The sequence below is a fragment of the Protopterus annectens genome, chromosome 5.part1, assembly GCF_019279795.1.
Source record: "Protopterus annectens isolate FY-2018-M chromosome 5.part1, PAN1.0, whole genome shotgun sequence".
Lineage (NCBI taxonomy): Eukaryota > Metazoa > Chordata > Ceratodontiformes > Protopteridae > Protopterus > Protopterus annectens.
The window spans coordinates 675,571,618-675,599,185 of NC_056736.1; the positions used below are offsets into that span (position 1 = coordinate 675,571,618).

The 27,568-nt window shown below is 43.2% G+C and overlaps 1 protein-coding gene across 1 annotated transcript in view; it reads right to left on the reverse strand.

The window, feature by feature from the left end:
- The window catches only part of CENPJ (centromere protein J), a 921,807-nt gene that overhangs the window by 362,513 nt on the left and 531,726 nt on the right, over nt 1–27,568 (reverse strand). Inside the window, exon 8 of the mRNA XM_044072847.1 lies at nt 26,996–27,187. Coding sequence (XP_043928782.1) covers nt 26,996–27,187 — 192 coding nt within the window. The remainder of the gene's footprint in view (nt 1–26,995; nt 27,188–27,568) is intronic.

Below are 27,568 nucleotides of genomic sequence, written 5' to 3' on the forward strand. Positions count from 1 at the left end.
AATTTGGATACATGCAAATGGTTCCAAATAGTAGAGAGCAAACAAAAAATAAGCATGTATGTACATATATACAAACAAATACACCATAATAGATTCCCCCAGCTAGCTACAAGATGGGCAAATACCCTAGGAGTACCACAGAGGGGAAGGAGGGTGGGTAATCCTGACTGCAGATGCATACCTATCGGACATCTACATTTATGGTAGGTACAAAACTGTACTATGTCCTTCAAGGATGCATCTGCAGTCCTTACAAATGGGTAGAATACCATAGCCAAACTGGGGGAGGAGGAGAAATAAGATTATGGTGTAGTTAAGATCCCTTGCAAAACAGCAGTGGCAAAACCTGCTCGGGATCTGGAGTATAAAGGTAAGTTATAATGCTTGGCAAAAGTATGCACGGAGCTCCAAGTAGCAGCCTCTAAAATGTCTTTGGTAGCCACTCCTCGTAAAAAAGCTGTGGTAGTGGCTGTAGCCCTTGTAGAGTGAGGCCTGATGTTTTCTGGAGTTTTCTTCCCATGGTAGGAGTAACAAAATCTAATGCAATTTCCTATCCACTTAGAGATTGTCTGTTTTGAAATTGCTTTTCCTTCCATTCCTGTTGCATATGCTACCAGTAGCTGGTCAGTTTTTCTATTGCTCTTGGTCCTGTCCAGGTAGTAACGTAATTGTCTATGTACATCCAAGGTATGCAACAGCCTTTCTCCCCTGTTCTGTGGGTTGGGGAAGAAGGTAGGTAGGTGGATAGCTTGATTTAAAGATACCCTGGAGACCACCTTTGGCATAAAAGTAGGATTAGTTCTCATGGACACTCTATCTTGATGGAAGATCAGGAAGGGCTGTACTGCCATTAATGCCTGTAGCTCAGATACCCTTCTTGCTGAAGTGATTGCAAGCAGGAAAGCAGTCTTCCATGATAAGTACTGTAATTCTGCTGTTGCTGCTGGCTCGAAAGGAGGGAGTGTCAACTTTTCTAGCACAAAGTTCAAGTCCCATGCTGGCAATGGTGGCTTCCTAGGTGGTTTTACATTTTTAATTCCTCTCAGAAACTGCCTGAGCAGAGGATGTGAGAAGACTGGAGGATCCAAGTTGTATTCTGCTGAAATAGCTGATGCATGAATCTTAATGGAAGAATAGGACATGCCGTTGTGGAAGAGCTCTGCCAAGTATTCCAGGATGTTAGCTATGTTTACCAGTGACACATTCTCTCCTTTTGCAGTACTCCAAATGAGATATCTTTTCCATTTTGCTGAATAATTTTTTCTTGTTGAGGGTCTGCAAGCCTCCAACATAATGTCTTTAACCCTTTGAGATAAATCTGGGTTATTTGGTCTTATGCAATGTTCCAGGCAGCCAGGTGCAGTGTTTTCAGGTTTGGATGCAGGGTTTTGAAGTTGTTCTGTGTTAACAGCAAGGGAACTAGGGGCAGAGGCCATATTTGTTCCCGAGACATACTCCTCAGTAATGGGTACCAGTGTTGCCTTGGCCAGTCTGGCGCTATCAGGATGATCCTTGGACGGTCTTCTTTGATCTTCAATAGCACCTTGTGCATCAAAGGAAGAGGTGGGAATGCATATGCTGTCAGGTTTTTCCAACTGAAAGAGAGGGAGTCCACTTTCCAAGCAAGTGGGTGGTACGTCCTTGTGCAGAATTTTTTCAGTTGGTGATTGTGTGGGGATGCAAATAAGTCTATTTCTGGTAGTCCCCATTTCCTGTAATGGTTTTGAAGATGTCCGGATGCAGCATCCATTCGTGGGCATCCGTGGTAGTTCTGCTTAGGATGTCTGCTAGTATATTTTCTTTTCCTGGCACAAAAATTGCTTGTAACTGAATGTTGAAGCTCAGTGCCACATTCCAGAGGTCCATTGCCATCCGGCATAGAGGGTATGAATGTGTGCCTCCCTGTTTGTTGATGTACCACGTAACTGTGGTGTTGTCCGTCCTTATCAGCAGTTGACCCTGTCGAAGAAATGGTCTGAATGCCTGAATTGCCAGTTTTACTGCCAGTATTTCCTTTTGATTTATGTGTAGGTGCAGCTGGTCTTGAGTCCATAAGCCTTGTATGCACTTGTCCAGCATGTGTGCCCCCCAACCGAGGTCTGAGGCGCTCGTTGTGATGGTCTGGCTTGGTTGAGTGCTGTGGAAGGGCAGTCCCTTGTTTGATTGACAGGCCTGAGCCCACCATTGGAATTCTTGCTTCAGGCATGGAATTATTGGAATTTGGGTTTCTAGGCTGTGCTTGTGCTGAGACCATAAATTCCTTAGGTACCACTGTAACTTTCTCATATGTAGTCTGGCATGTGGAATCAATATTATGCAGGATGCCATGTAACCGAGAGCTTGCAGGACTTTTCTTGCTGTTAGCTGGTTCTGCTTTGTTAGTGCCATGAAGTAGAAAGGGAGTTGCTCCTGTTTTTCTACTGTCAGGAATGCCATTTGTTTTGATGTGTCCAGATCTGCACCCAAGAAGGTTATCCTTTGGGATGGTATCAGCCTTGACTTTTTTATATTGACTGTGTATCCCAGGGCTTGTAGTAGATGAATGACCCTTTGCAAATCTTTTGTTAATTTGTTTTTGTTGTCTGCTTGTAACAGGCAGTCGTCCAGGTAAGGGTAAATTTGAATTCCCTGAAGTCTGCAATGAGCAATTACTGATGCCAGGCATTTCGTGAATACTCTGGGCGCAGTAGATAAGCCAAAGGGCAATGCTGAGAATTGATAATGCTCTGATCCTGCAAGAAATCTGAGGTATCTTCTGCAATTTGGTCGTATGGGGACGTGCAGGTATGCCTCCTTGAGATCTAGAGTTACCAGCCAAGACTCCTTGCCCAGCATGGGAAGAAGCTGCTGTAGGGTCAGCATTTTGAATTTTGGAACAATGAGGTATGTGTTTAAAGCGGACAGGTCGAGAATAGGTCTCCATTGGTTTTCTTTTCTTGGTACCAGGAAGAGTCTGGAGTAAAATCCTTGCCCTTGTTCCATAGATGGTACCCTTTCTACAGCTCTCATCCTTAATAAGCGAGTTATTTGTTGTAGAGCTTCTGTCTTCTGATTTGGAGGTAGGTTTGGCATTCCTCTCTTCCTTGGTAGAGTATGGAAGTGCAACCTGTAACCTTGGTCTATTGTCTGTAAAATCCATTTGTCTCCGGTGATGTAATGCCAGTTTACTGAAAATAAGGCTAGCTTCCCGCCTAAGGGTGCCTCTAGTTGTTCCCTGGTAGGCGGTGCCAGAGCCAAGTCACTGTGATTGTCCTGTGGAAGTGGTGGTGGCTGGATCTGCGGCTGTACCTCGCTGGTTGTTAGCCTGCCACTGACGTCCCCTGTAGGCACCTCTGGATTGACCCCTGCCTCTTGAGCGCCTATTCCTGCCTCTCGGAGCTCTGGAGGTGTCTGGAAAGGACCAATTCTTGGAAGGCCAGTTCCTGCTAAACCTTGGAGGCTGGACCTGCAAGAAATCCTTGACTGTCTGGACTGATTTTGCTTTCTTTTCCACCTTCTTCAGCACCTGCTGTGCAGGGGAGCCACACAAATTGAGCTTATCCATGGGAGCATCTAGGAGCTTTGATTTAACATGGTCTGGTAAGGACTGCTCTTTTAACCATGCATGTCTTCTGATCACTGTGCCAGTCATGGCTGATCTAAAGGAAGCCTCCAGTGCATCATAGCCGCATTTTAAGGAATGATTACTGACCTGCTGAATGTTATGTACCATTTCCTGTACAGATTTTTTGTCTAATGGTTCATCCGAGGACAGTTTCTTAGTTAACTGGTCTAACATAAATTCCTGATACTGAATCATGTGGAATTGACAGTTCAAGGCCCTAGCTGAAAGAGTAGCAGAAGTGTAAACTTTTACCCCATCTCCAAGGCCCTAGATTCCCTTTCAGAGGGAGGGTTTTTGGTAGAGGTAGCTGCTACAGCCTTGGGTCCCTGGGAGATAGTTTTGGGATCTGCAAAAGGGGCCTTATACAAATGATAATGTGTGTCCGGAACCCTGTAGTACCTATCAGGCTTAGCAGGGGCCGGAGGAAGAGAATCAGGAGCAGTACAAGCATCATTAAAAGCATCATCCACAACAGTAAGCACTGGAGGAATGGCTAAAGGCCTATGCTGTGGCAAATGCAAAAAGGTTCTAAGCCTTTTCCTAGAGTCTGAAAAATCCTGGCCCTGCCATTGAAATTGTTCCCTCATAGCATGCAAGGTTTCCCCAAAAGAAAATTCCTCAGGCGGAGAGACAGAAGGAATGGACTCTTCTGCATCAGAGTCCTCATAAGGAGAAAAAGGGCCCTCTGGAGGGTTTGAATTAACTGATTCATCAGAGGAGCCATCTGAAGAAACTGGCTCAGGGGGCTCTACTCTAGTCCTCTTCTCTGGAGGTGGGTGAGAGGCCCTGTCTGGATGTGGTTGGGATCCCCGGATCAAGGAAATGAGATCCTCTGCTAGACTAAGCATTTGTGAACTAGAGCTAGGCCTGTGAGAGGGGGTCTTAGCAGGCACAGATTTGGTAGTTTTTGCTGCTTTAGCCCTGGCAAAGGCCTTAATCGACATGGATGCAGGAGGCCTAGCAGCTCCGCGTGCAGGGGTAGAAATATCCAAAGGGATAGTATCAGATAAATCCTGTGAACCTGCAAGAGCAGGTGGGATTTCAGTAGCAGATTCAGCCAAGCTGGATGAGGCCTCGGTAAGTGGCAAGCTTTCGCGAAGGAAGAACCGTGGACTCGGTTTCAGCCGAAACCGAGACACTCATGTTGGCTTAACCGCGGTTTCGCCGAAACCTCGGACCGCGAGTGTCGGTCCTTTTCCTTGCGTTTTTTAGAAATTTGCGTAGTCGGAGTATCCGACGGCATAATGTAAGCAAAAGCGGAGCCGAAAAACTCTTCAGCAAATTCCGACCGACGTCTAAGCGTCCGTCGGTTGAAAGAAGCACAGGCTAGACAAGCTGCTACATCGTTGTCTGGGCCTAAGCAAGGTAAGCAGTAAGAGTGGAAATCTTTATGAGGTATTTGTTTCCCACAAGTTAAACAGTTATTCACTTTTTCTGACATCGGCTGAGGCAAGAAAGAGTCCCCAACGGGGTACTTGGATTTTTAGAAGTCTTCGGTACTTGTAGTAGTAATCTCTGGTTCTGACCGACCGGCACTTGCGAACAGCTTCTGCTTCGGGCGCCACGCGGCAAGAAAGACTGAGGAAAATGGCGTCGGCTGATGCCTTTATACCCGAAGAACTGCAGCTATGACGTCGGGTGAAGTGCGACACCAGCCGAGGCCAGACCCAGACTTTGGAATCCGGCCGACCGAAGGGCTGCCTGACGACAGGACAACCCATTTGTAAGGACTGCAGATGCATCCTTGAAGGACATCGTGAATGGATAATCAGGCTGCAAGTCAATGCTGGTAAGGGCATTAATGACAAAATTTGCATTAAACCAGTACTAATGAATAGAGGCATTAGATAATAGTGGCTAGATAACTATGTACTTTATCATGCATCTTATGCATTCTGAATGATTTTTTAGATATAATATAGGTTTTTATAATATTTTTATAATATGTTTATGCATTTTTAGATAGGCTCAGGTACTAGGTAAATGTTTTTAATATCTTCTTTGATATGTATTTATTATTTTTGTAGCCTATATGTATTACTAGATGAATGTATTAGGTGTAAGATGCCTTCCATGCAGTTTTACATTTTTGGTTTACTTAGTGTCAATGAATTTGGCTATGTGCCTTTAAGCTAATTAGTTTGTTAATTGATTTATTAGCTAGCTCGCAGGTATTTTGATGCAAGTTTTGTCTGATGAAGTAGCCTTGAGCTACAAAAGTGCTCACTTTGGATTAAACTTTTATATATTTTTAGTAGCCGTGGTCTGGAGCCTCCTTTGTTGCTTTTACACTGTATTTCTAATTTTGGAGGAACAGTTTGCCTACACCACTTCACTGGTATTTGCTTGCAATTTTTATAATCCTGCATCAGGAAGAAATATAGAAAGATTTGTATATAATAAAAGGATGGTCCTTATTTTGGATGGAACTTTGTCAGCTCGCTACACTAAACCATTGATGTGATTTGCAGGAGGACTGCTGCATGATTCTGAGGACTTCATATTAGTAGTACAACAAAAATGAACATACTGCATGTGTGTGATTTCATACAGCATACATGCAGTACTGGAATATTAAACTTTCAGGAAGTTAATGGTGTTGGATACAAAGGTTAAGCATGTCATAGGTTTAAAAGTACAGTTGAGTACACTTACCATAAATGTAGATGTTTGAGTGTAATCACTGTTGCAGTCATTACATTTGGGTAACCTGCTGGCAGGTTGCCCTCAGTCGGCCTGATTAACAAAGTCTTGGGTCCTGCGTCGGTTGCTGTCCCTTCTTCCATGACGTCAGGTCGTCAGGGGTATAAAACATGCAGCCGACACCATTACATCAGTTTTTCTTGCCCCAGATGTCAGGTGCCCCCCAAATGGGGAGCCAAATATTTAAGTAATTAAAAACTCAAAAATATACCTCCAAACAAAAGCAAATACACCAAAAAGGCTTTTAAGCATAGCAAAGGTAAGAAGAGGCATAGTAAGAGAAAAAACAGGGAGTTGGAGGGAAGGTAACCAGGACTGCAACAGTGAATACACTCGAACATCTACATTTATGGTAAGTGTACAAAACTGTATTATGTTCTTCGTGTTTCACTGTTGCAGTCATTACATTTGGGTTGATTCCCAAAGCTATGGCTGGGAGGATGGATTTATACAGCATTAGGACCAGCTATAAGGCCCTGCAAGTCAGCAGAGGCAAAGCCAGCTCTGGATTTAAAGAAGAAAGATAAATGGTAATGTTTGGTGAACGTATGAACTGAGCTCCAGGTAGCAGCTTCTAGAATGTCTCTGGTAGGAACACCTCTGAGAAAGGCTGTAGAAGTCGATGCAGCCCTGGTGGAATGAGATCTGATCCCCTGGGGGATAGTTTTACCATGGTGCACATAGCAGAAATGAATACAATGGCTTATCCATTTGGAAATATTCTGCTTTGAAATAGCCTTTCCCTCTGCCCCTGCAGCAAATGCCACCAGTAGTTGTTCAGATTTTCTTTGAGATTTTGTTCTAAGTAAAATCTAAGTTGTCTGTGTACATCCAATGAATGTAGATTCTGTTCCCCCTTGTTCTGTAGATTGGGAAAGAAAGTTGGCAAATGAATGGTCTGATTAAAAGCCACATTGGATACCACCTTAGGCATGAAGGATGGATTGGTCCTGAGAGACACCCTGTCCACATGAAAAATAATAAAAGGATCCACTGCCATAAGAGCCTGTAATTCGGAAATCCTTTTAGCTGAAGTGACTGCTAAAAGGAAAGCTGCTTTCCAGGAAAGAAATTTTAAGTCTGCAGTAGCAGCTGGCTCGAAAGGAGGGAGAGTGAGTTTTTCCAACACAAAATTGAGGTCCCAGGCAGGGGTTGGAGCTCTCCTGGGTGGTCTTAAGTTTTTGGCCCCTCTGAGACACTGCTTTAGCAGAGAATGAGAGAAGAGGGGAGGTTATGTGTTGTAATGAGCTGAAATGGCTGAGGCATGGATTTTTATGGAAGAAAAGGACAGGCCCTTGTGAAGCATCTCAGTTAAATATTGAAAAATCTGAGGAATATTGGTCACTGTTGTACTTATCCCTTGTAACTGATTCCAGGCACAGAATCTTTTCTATTTGTCAGCATAAGATATTCTAGTACTAGGCCTTCTTGCCTCCAAAATGACATCCATTACAGGTTTGCTGAGGGATGCCAAGGGTGAATTTAGGTGATTAGCCACGCTGCAAGATTCAAAGTTTGGAGCGGAGTGTGCAGAATTTGGTTGTTCTGCTGAGACAGTAAGTAAGATGTCTGAGGCAGGTGCCACAGTGGAAGGAGTGACATTGCGCAGGAGTGGGTACCAGTGTTGGCGAGGCCAGTCTGGAGCAATCAAAATCATTTTTGGCTTGTCCTGTTTGACTTTTAGCAGAACTTTGGAGAGCAGAGGCAGAGGGGGAAAGGCATAGACTGATACGTTTTTCCAGATGAATGACAGAGCATCCACTTTCCAGGCTATTTTGTGATGAGTCCTTGTGCAGAATTTGTCCAGCTTATAGTTCTGGGGTGAAGCAAAAATGATCTATGTCTGGACTCCCCCATTTGCGTGTCAGCATGTTGAAAATCGTGGCTCCAGTTTCCATTCGTGTGGGTCCATGAGATTTCTGCTTAGTCTGTCTGCCAGAGTATTCAGCTTTCTTGGCAGGAATTGAGCTTGTAGTTCAATTTGATAGGTCAAGACCATATTCCACAATGCCATGGCTAATCTGCAAAGGAGGTAGGAGTATGTACCCCCCTGCTTGTTTATGTACCACATAACTGTGGTGCTGTCTTGTCTTTATCACTAATTGTCCTGGATGAAGGTAGTCCTTGAAGGCTGTCAGTGTATTCTGTACAGCTAGCATCTCCTTTTGATTGATATGAAGGTGCATTTGATTTGGGCTTCATTTGCCCTGAATGCACTTCCCTGCCAGATGAGCCCCCCAAGCATAATCTGATGCATCTGTAATTAGGGTTTGGGCGGCAGGGGGTGGAGTGAATGGCAGTCTCTTGTTTTGGTGGCAGGACTCTGCCCACCATAGGAATTCTAGTTGCAGGCAAGGTATGATAGAAATCATTTTGTTTCCATGCTGTGACAATGCTAACTCCATAAATTCTTTAAGTACCACTGAAGTTTCCTCATATGCAGTCTTGCATATGGAATTACAAGAATGCAGAAGGCCATGAACCCCAAGGCTTGCAGAATTTGTCTTGCAGATAGCAAGGTTTTTCTGGCCACCTCTTTGAAGTCAGTCACCAAATTAATTTGCTTTTCTGGTGTAAGGTAAGCCATCTGGGCAGCTGTATTCAAGCTTGCACCAAGGAATGTAATTTTTTGAGAGGGTACCAGTTGTGATTTATTTTCGTTTATGGTGTACCCTATACAAGTTAGAACCTTTTTAACAAACGCCAGATGTTTTTGAAGAATGCCTCTGTTTTCTGCCTGAATTAGACAATCGTCCAGGTATGGATATATATAAATATTTCTTAGCCTGCAAAATGCAATTACTGGAGCCAGGCACTTTGTGAAAACCCTGGGAGCAGTAGATAAGCCAAAGGGTAGTGCAGAGAACTGGTAATGCAAATAGCCTGCTTTGAAGCAGTGGTATCTTCTGCAAGATTCCCTGATTGGGATATGCAGGTAAGCCTCTTTTAAGTCTAGAGTTACCAACCAGGCATCTTTGCCTAGAAAAGGAAGTAAATGCTGAAGAGTCAGCATCTTGAATTTTGGAATGTCCAGAAATGTGTTTAGAGTAGATAAATCCAGAATTGGACGCCATGATTTGTCTTTTCTGGGTACCAGGAAAAGTCTTGAGTAGAAACCTTGTTCCTTTTCCTCTTGTGGGACTGGGTGAATCGCTCCCATGTTCATAAGAGACCGTACTTGTTTCTGGGCCTCTGCCCATTGATTTGGGGGCAGGACTGGCCATCCGTTTGGGATTGGCAATGTGTGGAAATGAAATCTGTATCACTGGGATACTATATTTAAAACACATTTGTCCTGGGTTATAAGCTGCCAGTTTCATACATAAAGTGCCAGTTTTCCCCCCAAAGGGGTGGCTGAAAGGTAAGTGCTTGCTAAGTGTAGAGGGAAGTCATTGAGACTGCTTACCATAGGGAGGTGCCTTATTGTTTCCAGATTTGGAGGAGGAGGCACCCCATTGTTTTGTTCTAAAAGTCCCTTGCGACTGAAACCTGGAGCCTTTGAAATGTCTGGGTTTGACTTGAGTGGCTCTCAAAGGAACTGGAAAGGACCAGTTCTGAGTAGGCCAGTGCCTACTAAATCTTGGAGGTTGCATTTGTAAGAAATCTTTTACAGTTTGCATAGATTTAGCTTTATCTTCCATCTCTTTTAAAACTTCTTCAGCCTTATTACCAAAGAGACGGTCCTACTGTAAAGGAGCATCCAACAATTTTGCTTTAACATGATCAGGCAGAGTTTGCTCTTTGAGCCAAGCATGCCTTCTTAGCACAGACCCAGTTACGGCAGCCCTGAAAGAGGCCTCCAAAGAATCAAAACCACATTGAAAAGTATGTTTTCCAACCTGTTCAGCTGAATGCAATAAATCATGTAAATCTTTTATTTTCCACACAGTCCGAAATTAACATCATTTTCTGTTTAAGATGTCTCATGATATGCTGCTGGTATTTAAGCATATGAAATTGACAGTTTAAAGCCCTGATTGCCAAGGTTGCAGAAGTGTAAACCTTCTTACCCCATCTATCCAGCACCCTGGAATCTCTATCAGAAGGGGTAGGATTTTTAGTAGTAGAGGCCTTAATGCCCTTGGGACCCTGAGAAATGGTTTCAGGATCTGCAATAGGATTTTTGAAAAGGAATTTGTGGGAGTCAGGAACCCTGTAGTACCTGTCTGGCTTACAAGGAGCCGGAGGCAGAGAGTCAGGAGCCATACTAGATTCTGAAAAAACATCAACAACGTCTAGGAGAGGAGGTATAGCCAAAGGCCTATGTTGAGGAAGTAGAAGAAAATCCAAGTCTCTTTTTTGATTCAGAGAAATCCTGACTTTCTCAGTGGAAATGTTCCCATAAGGTATGTAAAGTTTCCCCAAAAGAAAAATCCTCAGGGGGAGATGCAGAAGGAATGGAATCTTCTGCATCAGAGTCCTCATAAGTAGGTATAGACAATTCCTGTTCATTAGAAGAGTCAGAAGAAACAGAATCCTGTTCAAAAGATTCATAGTCAATATCTTGCCTAGGCCTCTTAGAAGGGGGGGGGGGGGTTGGCTACCCCTGATCAGAGTAATTAAATCTTCAGCCATTTTGATCATTTGTTTTTTAGGCATAGGGGCCTGCACATGTGGCCCAGGTGTCGGTTTTTTAGACATAGATTTAGATTTTGATCTTAGTTTTGAAGATGGCGTCGGTCTAATATACAAATCTGTAGGCCTGAAAACACCCTCAGAAGCCGGTGCCTGCACAGCGGCTCTGGACCCATCTAAGGTAGAGACATCCACGGCTTCCATAATTGAAGCATCTCGTGGCATACCGGACTCCGAATGGGTCTCAGTAGAGGTCTGCGAAACAAAAGTAGTGGGTATCAGGGGCTGCAAAAGCACCTCACTGAGTACCAGCAAACTGGTGACTGGCTTAGGAGAAGCGTTGTCGTCAGATTTGGACCTCGACGGCCTGTCTCTGTCTTTTTCTTTGCGTTTTTTAGGTATTCCGGTAGTCGGATTGCTAACAGACGACATTTCTGGATAATTAAAGCATGATCCAAAATATTTAGAAGCAAAGATATACCGACGTTTAATAGTGCATTGATTAAATTTAGCACAAAACCAACAGCAAGGTACATTGTGGTCAGGGCCTAGGCAAGGAATACAGTACAAATGGAAATCCTTATGAGGTATTTGCTTCCCACAAGTAATGCAATTATTAACTTTTACTGACATCGGTAAGGAGCAAGAAAAAGTATCCCATGGGGTACTTAGCTTTTTAGTTGAAGACTTCAAGTTCTGAAACTCGAAAACGAAAATTTCAGGAGTCGGCCGACCAGCACTTGCGAACTGCTTCTTCTTCGGGCACTGCGCAGCAAGAAAGACTGATGTAATGGTGTCGGATGCATGTTTTATACTCCTGACAACCTGACATCATGGAAGATGGGACAGCAACCGACGCAGGACCAAAGACTTTGTTAATCAGGCCGACTGAGGGCAACCTGCCAGCAGATTACCCAAATGTAATGACTGCAACAGTGAAACACGAAGAACATCAATAGTTTTAAATTTTTATGAAAACCCCTACTCTATAAAAGACTGTACCACGGACAAACAAGAAGGCGAACGTATTTCAAGACTTGCTTATAAATGACCTCTGCTCCTGAGGTCCCTGGTTAACAAGGAAATCTCTTACTAAAATTACCAAAAATCAGAACTAAAATTTTAGTGTTCTTGCCTTTATTATGCCATCGTTCCAATTTTTGGAAGTTGTGTCTGGTTATCGGACTTAGAAGGAGCAGTTCTTATTGTTTTTGGCCTTACTAAAATTAATAATGTTTGTTTTCTTGACAAAGCATATGCTTCTATATATTGTTCTGGAGAAGACGCTGCATAGCAGATGTTAAATAAAATAATAAATCATGTTGCCCTGTATTTGAAAATCAGAGTAATCACTTTCATGAGGTGACATGAAATAACGTTTATATTACAAATTTCTAGTGAAATACTGAAAACTGCAAAAGCTATGAGACTATCTTTAGCAAGTTAATCAACAAACTAGATAGCTGCTACAATAAAGTTGCCAGATTAGCCACAGGATTACCTTCTAGAACCCACCATTGTGAAAGCCTCAAAAAACTAAACTGGCTAGAACTTCCCTGACCCTTCAAGTCAACCAACTAGTACTTGCTCAAAAAGCACTACATCATCCAAGCAACACACCAGCCCTGCAGCAACTACTCCAGCCTTACACCACTACCAGATCCATGAGATGAAGTACCCAACACCTCCTTAAGGTAACAAACTTTAAAAATGAGGCAGGTAGATCCGTTTAAAGCCACTTTGATGCTAAAATCTGGAACTCCCTTCCAGCCCACATAATAAATAACAACTCCGCCACCCAATTCAAAAAAATTACTCAAAACACACTTCCTGAATCACAGATTATGTACCTGTACGCCTAGATAGTAACTCGTATGTCTCTGTTTTCCAGCAACTAGAGTAACAGCTTATCTACTGCTTTTGTAATGTCTGCATGGGGTAATAGTATCACTGAACACTGTAAAGAAACCTAAAGGGCAGAGCATGTCTCTTGTGTAGAAATAATTTATGGACGTTATCTACTCTATTTTCCTGCTATACTTGCTGTTAAACACCTCTATATCATATATATATTAATGTAGCCTGTGAATGTTGGCAAATACACTCTTTGGTTAACTCACTATCTTATATGTACTCTACTTCTATATTTTGTTTAACTGAACCTTTTGGTTAACATGTCTTTCTCTGGTTAATGATTTTACTGCTCTGAAGCTTTTCTCCCTGGGCCTCCACTGAAAATGGACATATATCCAGTTGGACTCTCCCAGTTAACAAATGTAAAATAAAATAAATAAATAATGACAGGTTTATAAAGATGGGACCTCGGTTTAACATATCGGAAGAATGGACAAGTAAATAAAACAAAGATGTTTATGTTTTTCATTTGCATCACAATTTAAACATATGAACAAAATACTGCTTCTCAATGTTAAGAGCAAACTGGTTAACAATAACTCCGAGAATAATATTTCTAGAGGGGAGTGGCCGAGAAGAGGAGCAGTTAACATTTTTTTTTTTTTTTAGCTCTGCTTCATTTTAACATCTTTGACAGGATTTTTACTAAAAAACTCAAATAGAACATTTCAAAACTTGATGTATATATAGATTTATAGTTGAACATCTGCTGAAAGATTTACTACAAAAAAAAAAAAACAAGTTTGAAACTCTTTTAATTGCTTTCTCCTGTCAAGAAAACTGAAAAGAATTGCCTCAGAATGAGCCACTCTAAGCCCAGTGTATAGGACAGTTTGTTTGTTTGTGTCTTTCGGCTTTTCCCGGTTAGGGGTCGCCACAGCCAAACTCCGGTCCGCTAATGATTGGTAGTTGATTTTTACGTGCTGAGTTACCAGCCCTGATGCATAACCTTCAACGAAGGTACGCCCATTCACGCATGTCTCCACGCAGAAGATGCTCTAGCTGAGAATCGAACCGGACAGCGTCTTACTGTGAGGCGACAACGCTACCGCAGAGTATAGGACAGTACTATGCCAAAAGACATGCAGGCTATACTAAGTAACATCATTGAGTTATCTGTAAAGACAGATAACAGTTCGGCTTCGTCAAGGGCAGATCATGCCTCCTGAACCTGGTGGATTTCTTTGAGACAGTTACTCAGGCTATAGATAAGGGAAAGGAGGTACACACGGCTTACCTTGACCTTGCTAAAGCATTTGACACCATTCCCTATTCGGGTATTATTGATAAGCTCACCAGCCTGGGCATAAACCCTTACTTCACAAGATGGATCGCAAACTGGCTCTCAGACAGATCCCATAAAGTAAGAGTAGCGGGATCTATGTCCGAATCCAGACCAGTAATGAGTGGTGTGCCTCAGGGCTCTGTCCTGGGGCCCCTCCTGTTTGGCATATACTTCTCAGAAGTACAGGCAAGCACAGAAGGGCTGTGGCTGACTAAGTTTGCGGATGACTGCAAACTGGGTGATATAACAGAGTCTCCGGCCAACATGGAGATCCTCCAGAAGGGCCTAAATGAGACTGATGCATGGTGTTAAAGCCATGGTCTCAAGCTAAATGCAAAAAAATGCGTAGTAATCCCCTTTGGAAAAAAACAGAATACCTGCAAACTACAACATAGGAGGTAATCCCCTGAAATCTGAAGAAGAAATAAGGGATCTAGGGACCCAAGTAGATAGCCAGCTTTCCTTTGATAACCATGTTGCCAAAGTGGTTAGAAAATCCTTCTATGTGACCCATCTGATCATGAAAGGGTTCACATCAAGATCTAAGGATGTAATGGTGCCCCTCTACTCTTCCCTCATCAGACCCATTATTGAGTACAATGCACCAATTGGAATGTACCTGGCTAGACATCTCCAGCAGCTGGAGAGACCACAGAGGTACCTAACCAAGAGAATTACTGGCCTCAAACAGTTGCCCTATGCAGCACGATTGAAAAAGCTAAGACTGTTCTCTGTTGCCTACCGCTTTCTCAGAAGCGATCTCTGTCTAACGTACAGAGCCATGTCCAACACAGAATTGTTCAACATGCTCTATCTTAGCAAAACCAAATCTACTCGAGCTACACACTCTAGGGATATAAACCTCAACACAACAATGAATAGAACATGCTGGAGGGATAGATTCCCTTCGCAGAGACTTCCCTTACTATGGAACAGGGTCCCGATCTACATAAGACAGAGCCCCTCACTATCACTCTTCAAGAGGAACCTTGATGAGTGGATGGGTAACAAAGTTCACACCGGGGATCACACCAACAGCACTACTAGATAGGGGCCAAGGGTACTAGCTGTTAGTACAAGGGTCTAGGGAACTACTAAAGGGGCGGTAAATACCGCACAACGTGGCTGGGCTAATATATGCCTTTGGGCAGATAGCTCAGTACCAACCTATGAACTTAATTAGAAAGCAAAATGGCCAATTTTAAAGAGGAATGCAAAAAACAAGCTGAAGTGCTGAATGAATCTCTTAAACAATCATCACAAATCTCTAGTACAAATGAGGTAATGTCTCATTTTGATGTAAGGATACTTAAAAATGAGAATAACACAGAATTTCTTCTGAAACAAAACAACTTATTTCAGGAAAAAATAGAAGACTTGGATGGTTAACTGTAAATTCACCCCAGGGGTTCAATGTGTGGCCCTTTTGGACAGGAGCAATTGGTGTTGATTGTAGAAATAAGGGTAGAACTTGGCTAGGCTTGTAAGGGCCCTAGGGACATTAGCCTAGTAACTTCTTATAATTGTATGAACAGATCTAGATGGAATAACATCAAGATTTACAAAATTCCTGAAAAAGAAGAGAGAGAAAGAGACAGTATAATTCAATTATTTAATACCTGGCTACCTAAAAATATGAACCTGCCTGAAGCTTTTTCCTTTGGCATCGAAAGGGTACACAGATACTTTCTAACTCAAGTTAAAAAAAAAAAAAAAAAACACCTTCACCAACGTGAGTGATCGTAACATTTTTTTCAAGTCAAGATAAGGATTTGAACTTGAAAGTTACATGGACTAATTATCCAGTTAAAATAAAAGAAAATACTATAAGATTTGACAATAACTATTCAAGATTAGTGATGTCCAAGATAAAAGCACGTGTGCCACTTCTTAAAGGCTTAAAGAAAAACAATATTAAAACGCAAATCTTGTTTTCAGCAAAATTAAGGATTTACTTTCCAGAAGGAAAGAAGATCTTTAACACCTTGGAAGATGCAATGGACTTTATACAGAAAAAGAAAATCCTAGAAAAAACAGAAGAAATGGACTGGAATCTATCAACTTATTTGAAGAGAAATGCAACAAAAGATGGTCAAGAAAAGGCAAAAACAGTAAAAAATGAAGGTTATGAATTCTTATTAATTTAAAGAAGTGCTTGAATATTTATGAACAGGTGCTGAAAATTACTTTTTAGAAATAAATCATTTATTGCTTTCCCTACTTCAAATGGTTACTAGTTCCCTTTTTAAAATGTTAAGAGTTTGATTCTTTTAGCTATATATGAAATTAAAGCCACTTATTTTCATTTAGAGTTTAAGAGGTTAAACTATTAATTTTATATAAAGTTAATCATTATTATGATGAAACTTATGTTAGGTGATACACTTTCTGATATCATGGCATAGCTGAGTAATGTGCTATTAAATATAATGCAAGACGCTACAAATGACACTAAAGAGGCATGTTAAGTTACATTCTGGGTTTTTAAAATGGTCCAGTAGTGTGCTACTGATAGCATGCTTGACATGCAATAGCACCCAGGAAAGACATGCCATGTGATAAACAAAGTAGAAAAATAAGAAGTTATGTACTCACCATTACGTTCCATCTGAGTAGTTAGACTTCATTCTTCTGCACATATGGGGATTTGGATCCGAGCTACAAGCATCAGCTCCGAGCTCCAAGCTCCTCCCCTACCTATAATACATCACTTCCTCCTGACTAACCCCAGATCTCGTTTGCCACTCTAAGAGTTAGCATCGTGGTCTCTGAGCTCTAAGTGAAGGCAGTAAAGTTTTTCTGTTTTTTCTCTGTTCAGTACAGTTGGTGCGTGTGTACCTGTTCCCCTTTTCCTCCTCCTTCCATGCGTGGTCGTCGTGTTTAAAAAAAAAAAAAAAAAAGTTTTTTCTGTGTAGCTTGTCGGTAGTTTAGTTCCCGCCTAGGCCCCATCCCTTGTTGTGTGTGTGTGTGTGTGTGTGTGTGTGTGTGTGTGTGTGTGTGTGCGTGTGTGTGCCTTAGGGTTTAGTTACTGTTCCGCCCTTATGGCTGAACAGCCTAAAGTTCTTTTTAAGAAATGCACAGAGTGTGGTCACAAGCTCTCACCAGCCGATGGCCACACTCCGTGTGTTCTTTGTTTAGGGGTTTCCCATTTGTCAGCTTCCTGCGACATTTGTGCGGGTTTTAACCCCAGGGCCTTCGGGCTAAGCACGTGGCCAAGGGTCTGCTGCCAGCTTCTGCCACAGAGTATGCCTCGGTCTCCGCTCCAGCCAGTGACGTCTTGCAGGCAGGGACTCAACCTCCCACTCATCTTGCAGCCTCAGATTCATCCCAGAAAGGTAGGGACAAGAGAGAGAGAGAGAAGCACCACAAAGAGAGGGACAGGCCCAGAAAAAGATCCCCCGACAGGGAGTCTTTCTCCAGCCACTCTTCTAAAGTCCCCAGGTCCAGTTCTCCTCGGCTCCACTCTCCCAGTTTCTCACCGGAGCCGATGGAGCCCTCGGAGCCGAGGCATTCCCCTCAGATCCAGCCAAGACCCGCTTCGGTCGCTTCTTCTTCAAGGTCGACTTGGAGCGTCTCCGACCTTGACATGGACAGGCTGATGAGGAGGTTCATCCAGAATCAGATTCAGATGGGGGTCTTACCAGGTCTCTCTCCCATGGGAGAGGGTCCTTCTACAGCTCTGTTTCACCCAATCTCTCCTTCCCCGATCCGACTCGATGCTTCAGGGTTCTCAGATCCGAGGCCCTTTGGAGCTGTGGGTTCGGCACTGATGGTTCTTGTTTCCTCGAGTCCAGCCGTCACCTTGAGTTCCTCGGATCCAATTTTGGATCCAGGAGACTCTCTGCACCGTGGTCAGGGAGTCGGACCCGAGGGTCGAGGTAATTCTCTTTCGAATCCCATCCTTGGTGCCCAGACTACCCTGCCTTCGGCTCCGATCCCTGCTTCGGACCAGTGGAGGGCCTCATCCTTACGGGTTACGGAGGTGGGCTCTCCATTGGCATTCGGGGCAGTGGAAAGGGTTCTTTCCCAGGGGTTGAGACCACAGCTCACCTACTCGGATCCTACCCAGACCTCCCTGTTTTTGGATTCTGGTCCCCTCACCCTGTCTCAGGGACAGGCTGTGCCAAAGCAACCCCAGGTTGTTCCCCTCAGGGAACCCCCCCCCCCGGAGGCTTACAAGTCCTCTTCAGAATGTCCCACTAGAGAGGAACCTCGTAAAAGCAAGTGTAAAAGGAGGCACTTGGACTCCCCTGAGTCCATTACCATTGACTCGGACTTAAAAAAAAGGGGAGGGTTCCCCCAGATCACCTCCCGAAGACATCTCCTTCGGAGACATTATGGAGATCCTCTGCCAAAGAGGAGGTTGGTCAGCCCCCAAACCCTCTACGGATGAGTCCGTGTTTCTGGAGGCCTTTGGCGCAGGCCCATCTACTTCCTGGGTTTCCCCACCAGCCGACTCTTTGGTGGATCTCATCACCACTAGGGCATGGAAGGATCCTGGCACTGTGGAGCCTATACCAAAAAGACCGGACAAAATTATTTCCCCGCCGTCAGATAGGCAGGCATGGTCCAAAGGAGCCCTGTGGATGCTTTGGTGGTTGCAGCTGCCACAAAGAAGAAACTGGCACAGGAGAGTTCCTCGATCCAGCCACCAGACAAGGAGTCCAGGTCGATGGATCGTTTCGGGAAGTGTATGTACTCGTCAGCGACTTTTTCTATCCATGCGCTGAATTACTTGCCACATGTTACCCGACTGCAGCGTGATCTTACAACGGAACCGAGTCACCCCCGGAGTCTCTATCACAGCAGGACAAGCAGTCCTTTACTGTGAAGATGACTACACTGAAATCAGTGACAAATACATCTATGCATCTCCTCTCCCATGCTACGGAGGGAGCCGCTAGAGCTGCTGGTACAGGCATTGCCTTGAGGCAACATGCCTGGATCAGACTGTGTCAATTTGCGGACTCCTTTAAGGCATCTTTTATTAACGCCCCTTTCGATGGATCATCCCTCTTTGGGAAGACAGTATGCAACACGCTCATCCAGAGTGAGAAGGACGGAAAGACTGTCTGCCATCAGAATCCGTTTCTCTAACCCCCAGAGATCCTATTCCAGGAACCAAAAGGAGCAAAAGAAGATGTGGTTCCAGAAATCACAGTCTTTCCAGGACACTCAGGACTATTCTTCCCCCAGAGGTAGAGGGGGACAAGACCGATGCCGTCCCAGAGGCAGAGGGGGGTCCCAGAAACTTCGGGTCTATGGAACCTTTTTCCGACAGGCCCGCACAGCAGCCCTGAGGGGTTGTCCGACTGCTCTACTCTGGAAGCAGACGGGGGAAGATTCTCCTTACATCCAGCAGCATGGGAGTCCATTACTACAGACCGCTGGGTGTTAAACATCATATCCAGAGGCTATTCTATCCCTTTCATATCATCCCCCATAACTCCAGCACACCTCCCAGATGTTCCATCACGATCACAGGGAGGCCGCAGCTTTACAGGTTTCGAAACTGTTACAAAAACAAGCCATCGAATTGGTCCCCCCCAACCAGTCCGGATCAGGCATCTACTCCAGGTTCTTTTTAGCGCAAAAGAAGACGGGGACCTCAGGCCCATACTGGACCTGTCTATCCTCAACCTGTCGGTAGAGAAACAAAAATTCCGGATGGTCACTCTACAGTCCATTCTACCATTTCTAAGAGAATGCGACTGGATGTGCTTGTTAGACCTCCAGGACACTTAAGATCATATCAAGGTCCACAGAAGCCATCGAATTGGTCCCCCCCAACCAGTCCGGATCAGGCATCTACTCCAGGTTCTTTTTAGCGCAAAAGAAGACGGGGACCTCAGGCCCATACTGGACCTGTCTATCCTCAACCTGTCGGTAGAGAAACAAAAATTCCGGATGGTCACTCTACAGTCCATTCTACCATTTCTAAGAGAATGCGACTGGATGTGCTTGTTAGACCTCCAGGACACTTAAGATCATATCAAGGTCCACAGAAGCTCCAGGAGGTTTCTGTGCTTCCGGCTAGGGACCGGTCACTTTCAATTCAGAGCCCTACCCTTTGGTCTCACCACAGCCCCCAGGGTGTTCACCAAGGTAATGGCAGTCGTAGTGGCTCACCTGATACTTCAGGGCATTCAGGTATTCCCCTACCTAGACGACTGGCTCTTCGCTGCATCCACCAAATGTCTCTTGTGCCAGGCCCTACACTACTTTCTCAGTCTGGCTCACAAGTTAGGCATCATGATCAACCTCAACAAGTCCCACCTGGCTCCGGTTCAGGTCATAGATTTCCTCGGGGCATGGTTGGATACTATTCAGTCAAAGATCTTTCTCACCCCGGAAAGGATAAGAAATCTCAGACTCCACATGTCGGCTATCTCAGAGCACTCTGTAGTCACAGCAGGCGATGTTCTCAGGGCTTTGGGTTCGATGGCAGCCTCCATTTCCATTCTCCCTCTTGCACATTTTCATATGAGAACCCTTCAGTGGAATCTACAAGTTCAATGGTCCTGGCTAGACCTCCTGATGACTTTCCAAATCCGAATCAACTGGATATGCAGAATGTCACTCCAGTGGTGGCTTCAGTCATCAGACATACTTGCGGGGTGCAGCTTTCTAGCCTCGCCGGCCCAAGCCACAGTGACCACAGACGCCTCCCAGCTCGGGTGGGGGGCACTTCCTGGGAAGAAAAGTCCAAGGCACGTGGTCCCTACCAGAGAACTAGCTACACATCAATATCCTGGAGATGAGGGCAGTGCTTTTAGCATTGAAATCCTTCCTTCCTGTCCTACTTCCAGGGACAGTGGCCATTCAATCAGATAACATGGCAGTAGTCTGGTATATCAACAAGCAGGGAGGAACCCAGTACTACCCTCTTTGTCACGAGGCCATGAGAGTTTGGGATTGAGCCATATCCACCAACCGGTTTCTGATAGCAACGCATATCCCGGGATGCTCCAACATTTTAGCGGACAGTCTAAGCCGGGCAATCCTTCTGCCTTATGAGTGGTCCCTAAATCCATTGGTGGCAAAGAGAATCTTCCTCGTATGGGGTCAACCTTGCTGCGACCTCTTCGCGTCTCCTTCCAACAAGAAGTGCAGCAACTTCTTTGCTCTGATTCCGCCTCCAGGGGATGTCCCAAGGGGCGTTCTAGTCCATGCTTGGCCTCCCGGGTTACTTTACGCTTACCCCCCATTACCTCTGATACCAAAGTTCCTTCAGAAAGCTTGCCGGTTGCAGTACAAAGTCATTCTCATAGCTCCCTTCTGGCCTCGCCAAGTGTGGTTTCCCTTTCTATGGTCTCACCTTTTGGCTCCTCCATGGACTCTAGATCCATGCCCGGATCTACTTGCTCATCCGTCGGGCTTGCCCCTGCCCAACCTGGACAGTCTCAAGCTGACGGCGTGGCTGCTCCTGTTCCCATGATCATCAGGACTCTCAGACTTTCATCCCCTGTTAAGAACATTCTGGTAGCATCTCTCAAAGCCTCCACTAGGAAACTCTACAGTAGCAAGTGGAGACTTTTTTCTATTTGGGCCTCTCAACGCAATCAGAACCCTTTTACAGCCCCTATTCCAGTCGTTTTAGATTTTTTGGCTGGTCTCTTTCAATCGGGCGCAAGTTCTTCCACCATCAAGGTACAACTGGCTGCCATCTCTAATTTCCATGTAGGCGAAAATAAGGGTGCTCTGGCCTCTGCTAAATTATGTAAAGCGTTCCTAAAGGGCACCTTTCTCTTGTGACTTCCAGTTAAAGAGACAGTTCCTCCCTGGGATCTGACTTTAGTCCTTCAAGCAATGACCTCTCTGACTTTCGAACCTGCCGGTTCAGTCCCTATGAAATTCTTGTCTAGGAAGACGGCATTCCTGGTTGCCATCACCTCAGCTAAGAGGGTTTCAGAGTTACAGGCCTTATCCTCCATGCCCCCTTATTTGTTTTTTCACAAGGACAGGGTTTCACTGCGTACAAACCCCTCCTTCCTTCCCAAGGTGTCCTCAGCAGCCAATATTAACCAATCTATAAATTTGCCTGTCTTCTTCCCAAATTTCCAAAATAAAGGCGAATATAGACTTCATTTATTGGACATCCATAGACAGCTTTGTTTTTACCTTCATAGGACCAAACCCTACCGAAAGTCAGATCAACTGTTTGTCTCATTTTCAAAACCATGTTTGGGCAAAGCAGTTTCAAAAGTGTCCTTAGCAAGGTGGATCACTCTTTGTAATGCACTAGTATATAAGGACAAAGGCTTATCTCCTCCTGGCTTACTGAAGGCTCATTCCACTAGATCAATGGCTACTTCTGCAGCCTTCTGATCAAAAGTACCTTTAGATGATATCTGTGCGGCAGCCACGTGGGCCAATTCGCATACATTTATCTTTCCTTATAAATTAGATTTGATCTCTAGAGGGAGACCATCCTTTGGCTCTGCGGTGCTCAGAAATATCCTTCCATAAGGGGTTCCCAGGAATACCAGTAGCTGGGGACTCTGTCCCATATGTGCAGAAAGAATGAAGTTAACTACTTCAGATTAAGAAGTTATGTACTCACCATAACGTTCCATCTGAGTAGTTAGACTTCATTCTTCTGCACCTTCCCTCCCTCCATCCCCCTCACTATTCAGGTCTTATCCTGTTTGGATTGTGGGTTACGTTGCTAGTTAGTGACAGCGAACTTGATCTGGGGTTAGTCAAGAGGAAGTGATGTATTATAGGTAGGGGAGGAGCTTGGAGCTCGGAGCTGATGCTTGTAAATGTTTTGCCAGCTCGGATCCGAATACCCATATGTGCAGAAAGAATGAAGTTAACTATTTCAGATCTATAGCTTTTTACATATATAAAAGTAATTATTGGTATTGGGTTGATACCAAATAATTACAGTAACATCCACTCTTTTACAAGTTAAATCTGGATCACACATACGTGTCATTCTTTTAATACAAGTTTATATGCTTTGTCTCCTTTAAAAATATACAATTTAGCATGTGCAAAGGACAAACAGTTGATCTGTCTTTTTAATTTATTTTGTTCTGTGCAAGTAAAATAATAATTGTCCAATAAGTGCAACATATATTATGTTGGATTGTAATACCACCTTAGGAAGGAAGGAAGCATTGGAAGTAACATTACCCTTTCCTTATGAAAAATCAAATCTGGAGGCTTAGAAGATAACTGAAGTTCTGAAATTCTTCTAGCAGACATAATTGCAACTAGAAAGTTCGTTTTCCAGGTCAGGAATTTAAGATTACATTCAGCAGCCAGTTCAAAGGGCGAATTAATTAAGGCTTGCAGTACCAAATTTAAATCCCATGGTGGAGTAGGGTCTTTATAAGGGAGTCTTAGCAGGAGAGTGCCTCTCAAAACAGCTTCGCACAGCTTAGAGGAAGCCAGTGAAGAATTCTGAAATCCAGCATGAAAGAGATTGCTACTAGTTGGACTTTTATAGTTGATGAGCTAGTATGCTACTAGTTGGACTTTTATAGCTCATGAGGTAGTACATTCATTAAATAGACTCACCAAAAATGCCAGAACAGATTAAACTGGAGCTGAGAAGGAGTCAGTTTGATTTTGCTCTGCCCAACAAATGAAATCTTTCCATTTACTCCTGTAGAGTTTCCCCATAGAAGGTTTATGGGAAGATAAAAGTATGGAACAGACTGGGAAAGATAGCATTGGTTATCTGGCTATTAAAGGAATTGGAGAAACCATGCTGTTAGTTCGACGCTTCAGATATCCAGGTGAACCATGCCTGTCACGTGAGACAGAAGGTCTGGAATTGGATCCAGAATCCAAGGTGGGTACTGTAGGTGAGGCCAAAGGAAGGGAAACCAAATTTGTCAAGGTCAGTAAGGTGCAATGAGGATGACGTTGCACTTCAACCAGGCTGCTTTCTGCAGGAATTTGGGAATTAAGGGGGTCAGAGCGTAAGCATACAGAAAACTGGGGGCCAATTGTGAGTAAAGCATCCCTCTGTGATTCCCCCAGTGGGGGAATTAGGGCAAAAAAGCTGCTGCACCTGTTGTTTAGAGGAGAGGCAAAAAGATCACAACAAGGCTGGCCCCCACTAACTGAAAATCATAGCCGTCATTTTATTGTTCAGAGACCACTCATGAGGTAGTAAGTTGGACCTGGTCAGTTTGTCTACTATCATGTTGGACTTCCCTGGAATATCTGTTGCTATTAGAAAGCGGTTAGAAGATATCGCCTATTGCCACACTCTGAGGGCTTCTTGACACAAGGGATAAGATCTGGTTCCTCCTTGTTTTCTGATGTACCAAACTACTGACATGTCTGCCTGGACTGCAATTGTTCCAGAAGAGAGAGTCTCTTGGAATGCCTGCAACGCCGAAAGCACCGCTCCCATCTCCAAACACTGATATGCAAGTTGGCCTTTTTGGGGGACATAGTGCCTTGGAGTGTCTTCCCCAGGAAATACCCCCCCCCCCCAGTCTATGAAACATCTGTGGTCACTACAGCCTTGGTGTATATCAATATGTATACCTTTAAGAAGCTTTCCATGGGCTTGCAGATGTGTATAAATACTAAGCACATAACAGCTTGATTGCCATTTTGTAGTAAGCTGTTGAGATGTAAGCATGCATGTCCATGTAAGTCAGTTTGTTTAAATTTTGTACTGTTGCAATCCATCCTGATGTGTTTCTATGTAATAAAGCATATAAACAACCTACCTCGCCTGTTCGTCTTCAATTGTAAACCAAGATGAGTGACATGGTGTCAAAATGGGATCCAGAATCAAGACCAAGAGGCACTCAGTTAACGTTGGAAGTATATAGATGAATGGATCATCCCTACTGCACATGTAACTTGCAAAACAAGTCATAAACAAATTTCAGGTATCAAAAGTTACTTAAATGATTTCTTACTGGGAAAATATAAAACAAAACACTCAGAATGCTCAAAACAAATTTCTAATTAAATGAAATGTCCGAAACTGTGACATATTGATAAAGATACTCAAAATAATTATAAAAATGTTGAAATAATGTCCAAATCGCATAAAATATATTTTAGGAAAACGACCGCATTTTTTCACTAAGGGATACTTTTTCGCATTAGTTAAAGCTATTCAACATATCCAAACTGCATAAATTGTTCACAAGTTTGTGCCGTATTACAGTACAGTTATCTCACAAAAATACAGCCATTTCAAAGCATATTTTGCAAAGTACAGTATTTCGAAGAGTTTATTGTGCATTTGAATGTTATTACAAGTACTGGCTGTGTGTGCATGTTTGTATAGAATTACAAGAACCATATTTTCAGTGTGTTTGGGCATACTTTGATGGTATGGTAGATGGATTTCGAAAAACAGGTCCTCTCGTATTTGATAATAATACTGCAGAGAATTGGGGAGTGTTTGAGCAAGAGTATGATATTTTCATACAAGGTGCATTTTCTGATAAAGATGACCATACAAAGGCATTTATTCTGCTTAATTTAGCTGGTTCAGACGCCATAGAACGAGAGCATTCATTTGTGTATGCACCTGCTGTATTTGCAGGAGAGAGGGAAAACTGTCATACCGTGGTACTGGCTGAGTCAAGGGAAGACCCAGGGTGCTTAAAACATAAATTTAGAGAAACGTGTAACCCCCAAACGAATATTACAATGGAAAGGCACTTATTTTACACAAGAGATAAAAAGCCTTGTCTACCTTTTGCAGCATATATAACTGATTTGAGTAACAAAGCTAAAACGTGCAGATTTGGTGATTTAAGGGATGAGTTGATAAAAGACAGACTTATGTGGTATTAAATATGATGATGTGAGAAAGATTTTGCTTCGTGACAGTGATTTAACTTTGATTAAGGCCATTGAGATTTGTCAGATATACAAGCTTACAGAAAAGCACACAAATATGCTTACAAATGAGAAATAAATCCAATAAATGGAGTAGTGAAGACCACAGCTCTTGCAAATAAGCAGTTTATTGTTCAAAACCAGCAATAAAAACAGGTAAGCACTTTCACATCCACCAGATGCTTCCTCAGACCTCATAATCAACACACATCACTTCCTTTATATACATATCCCACATTCTATTAACCAATTATCACTTACCAAAAAACTTACTATTAAGACATTATATCACTTACATTTGATATAAAACATCAATAAAATTTCCCAAAAAACATATATTTACTATTATAAAACGAATTATATTGTTTAAATCTCCTAGCTGCCAAATATGGTTTGATAGAGGCTCTATCATTCAGCCCAGGTGGTTTATCAGTCTGCAGCTCAATGATCCAATACAATTTATTCTCCTCAGTAACATTCTTCTTATCACCTAAACGTGGGTTTGAAGCTATGCATCGTATTACCATGAACTGAAATCTGTGTACTGTGTATTATTATGTGTCTAGCTAAAGCACTTCTCTCGCTGTCTCTATTGTGAGTAGCCGTTAAATGTTCCCTTACCTATCACGAAGGGAGCGATTGGTCATGCCCACATAATAAGAATGGCAATCTCTGCACTCTGCTAAATAAATCAGACCCCTGGTGGTGCATGTGGCATTCACTTTAAATTCATATCTAACCCCAGTTATTGGATGTACAAAGATATTCTCTAAATTTTATTACATTACAAATATTGCACCTACCACAGGCCTTTAAATATGGTGCTGATATCTCCTTTGTCCCATGTGTTTGCCAACTAGAGTGACATAGCATTCGCTTTAAATTCTTTTTATTTTTGTACCTAAAACAAGGTATATCCCCCAATATTTCCCTCACTTCTGCATCTGATTTCAGAATGAACCAGTTTTTATTTACAATGTCCCTAACCCTATAAAAATCACTAGAATATTCTAACCTAAATGGAACTCTATTTTTTCTAACTCCACTGCCATTAAAACCAGTGGCGGTATTATTGAAGTTACTTTCACTATCTTCATTCATATCTAATAAATATGGTTTTGCTGTTGTCTTCCTTAAATCCATCACTAACCTAAGCTTATCATTTATCTCTTTTGATTTATATTTACGTTCAGACAACTCATACTTAAAACTGTTAATATCAGTGAGAAAAGCATCTTCTTCTTTATTCAATCCAGAAATGCGCATTCCTTGTCCTTTGATGCATAGTATCACGTGACAAAAAAAGAAGTTATGTACTTACCAGAATGTTCCATGTTAGTTGTCTTCATCGTGCCTTCCTTCTTGCTGTTTGGGTTCGGAGACGATCCTCGGCTCCGACTCGACCATCTTCTATAGCTCGAGAGCTGTTTACTGGCTCGAGGCTACCTCTTATCCCAGAATACCCAGCGTCAGCTACCCAGATCTCGTTTGTGATAGAGCACACTAGACATGAGTGGAGTAACCAGTTACCTAAAAACTGGTTGTCCAATACATCTAAACAAGGAAAGAGTCATAAAACACCTGGCATGTGAAGTAATAAAAGATACTCAGTCAGTAAAAACAAAAGGCACTCCTCTCAATACTCTAGGAAGGGG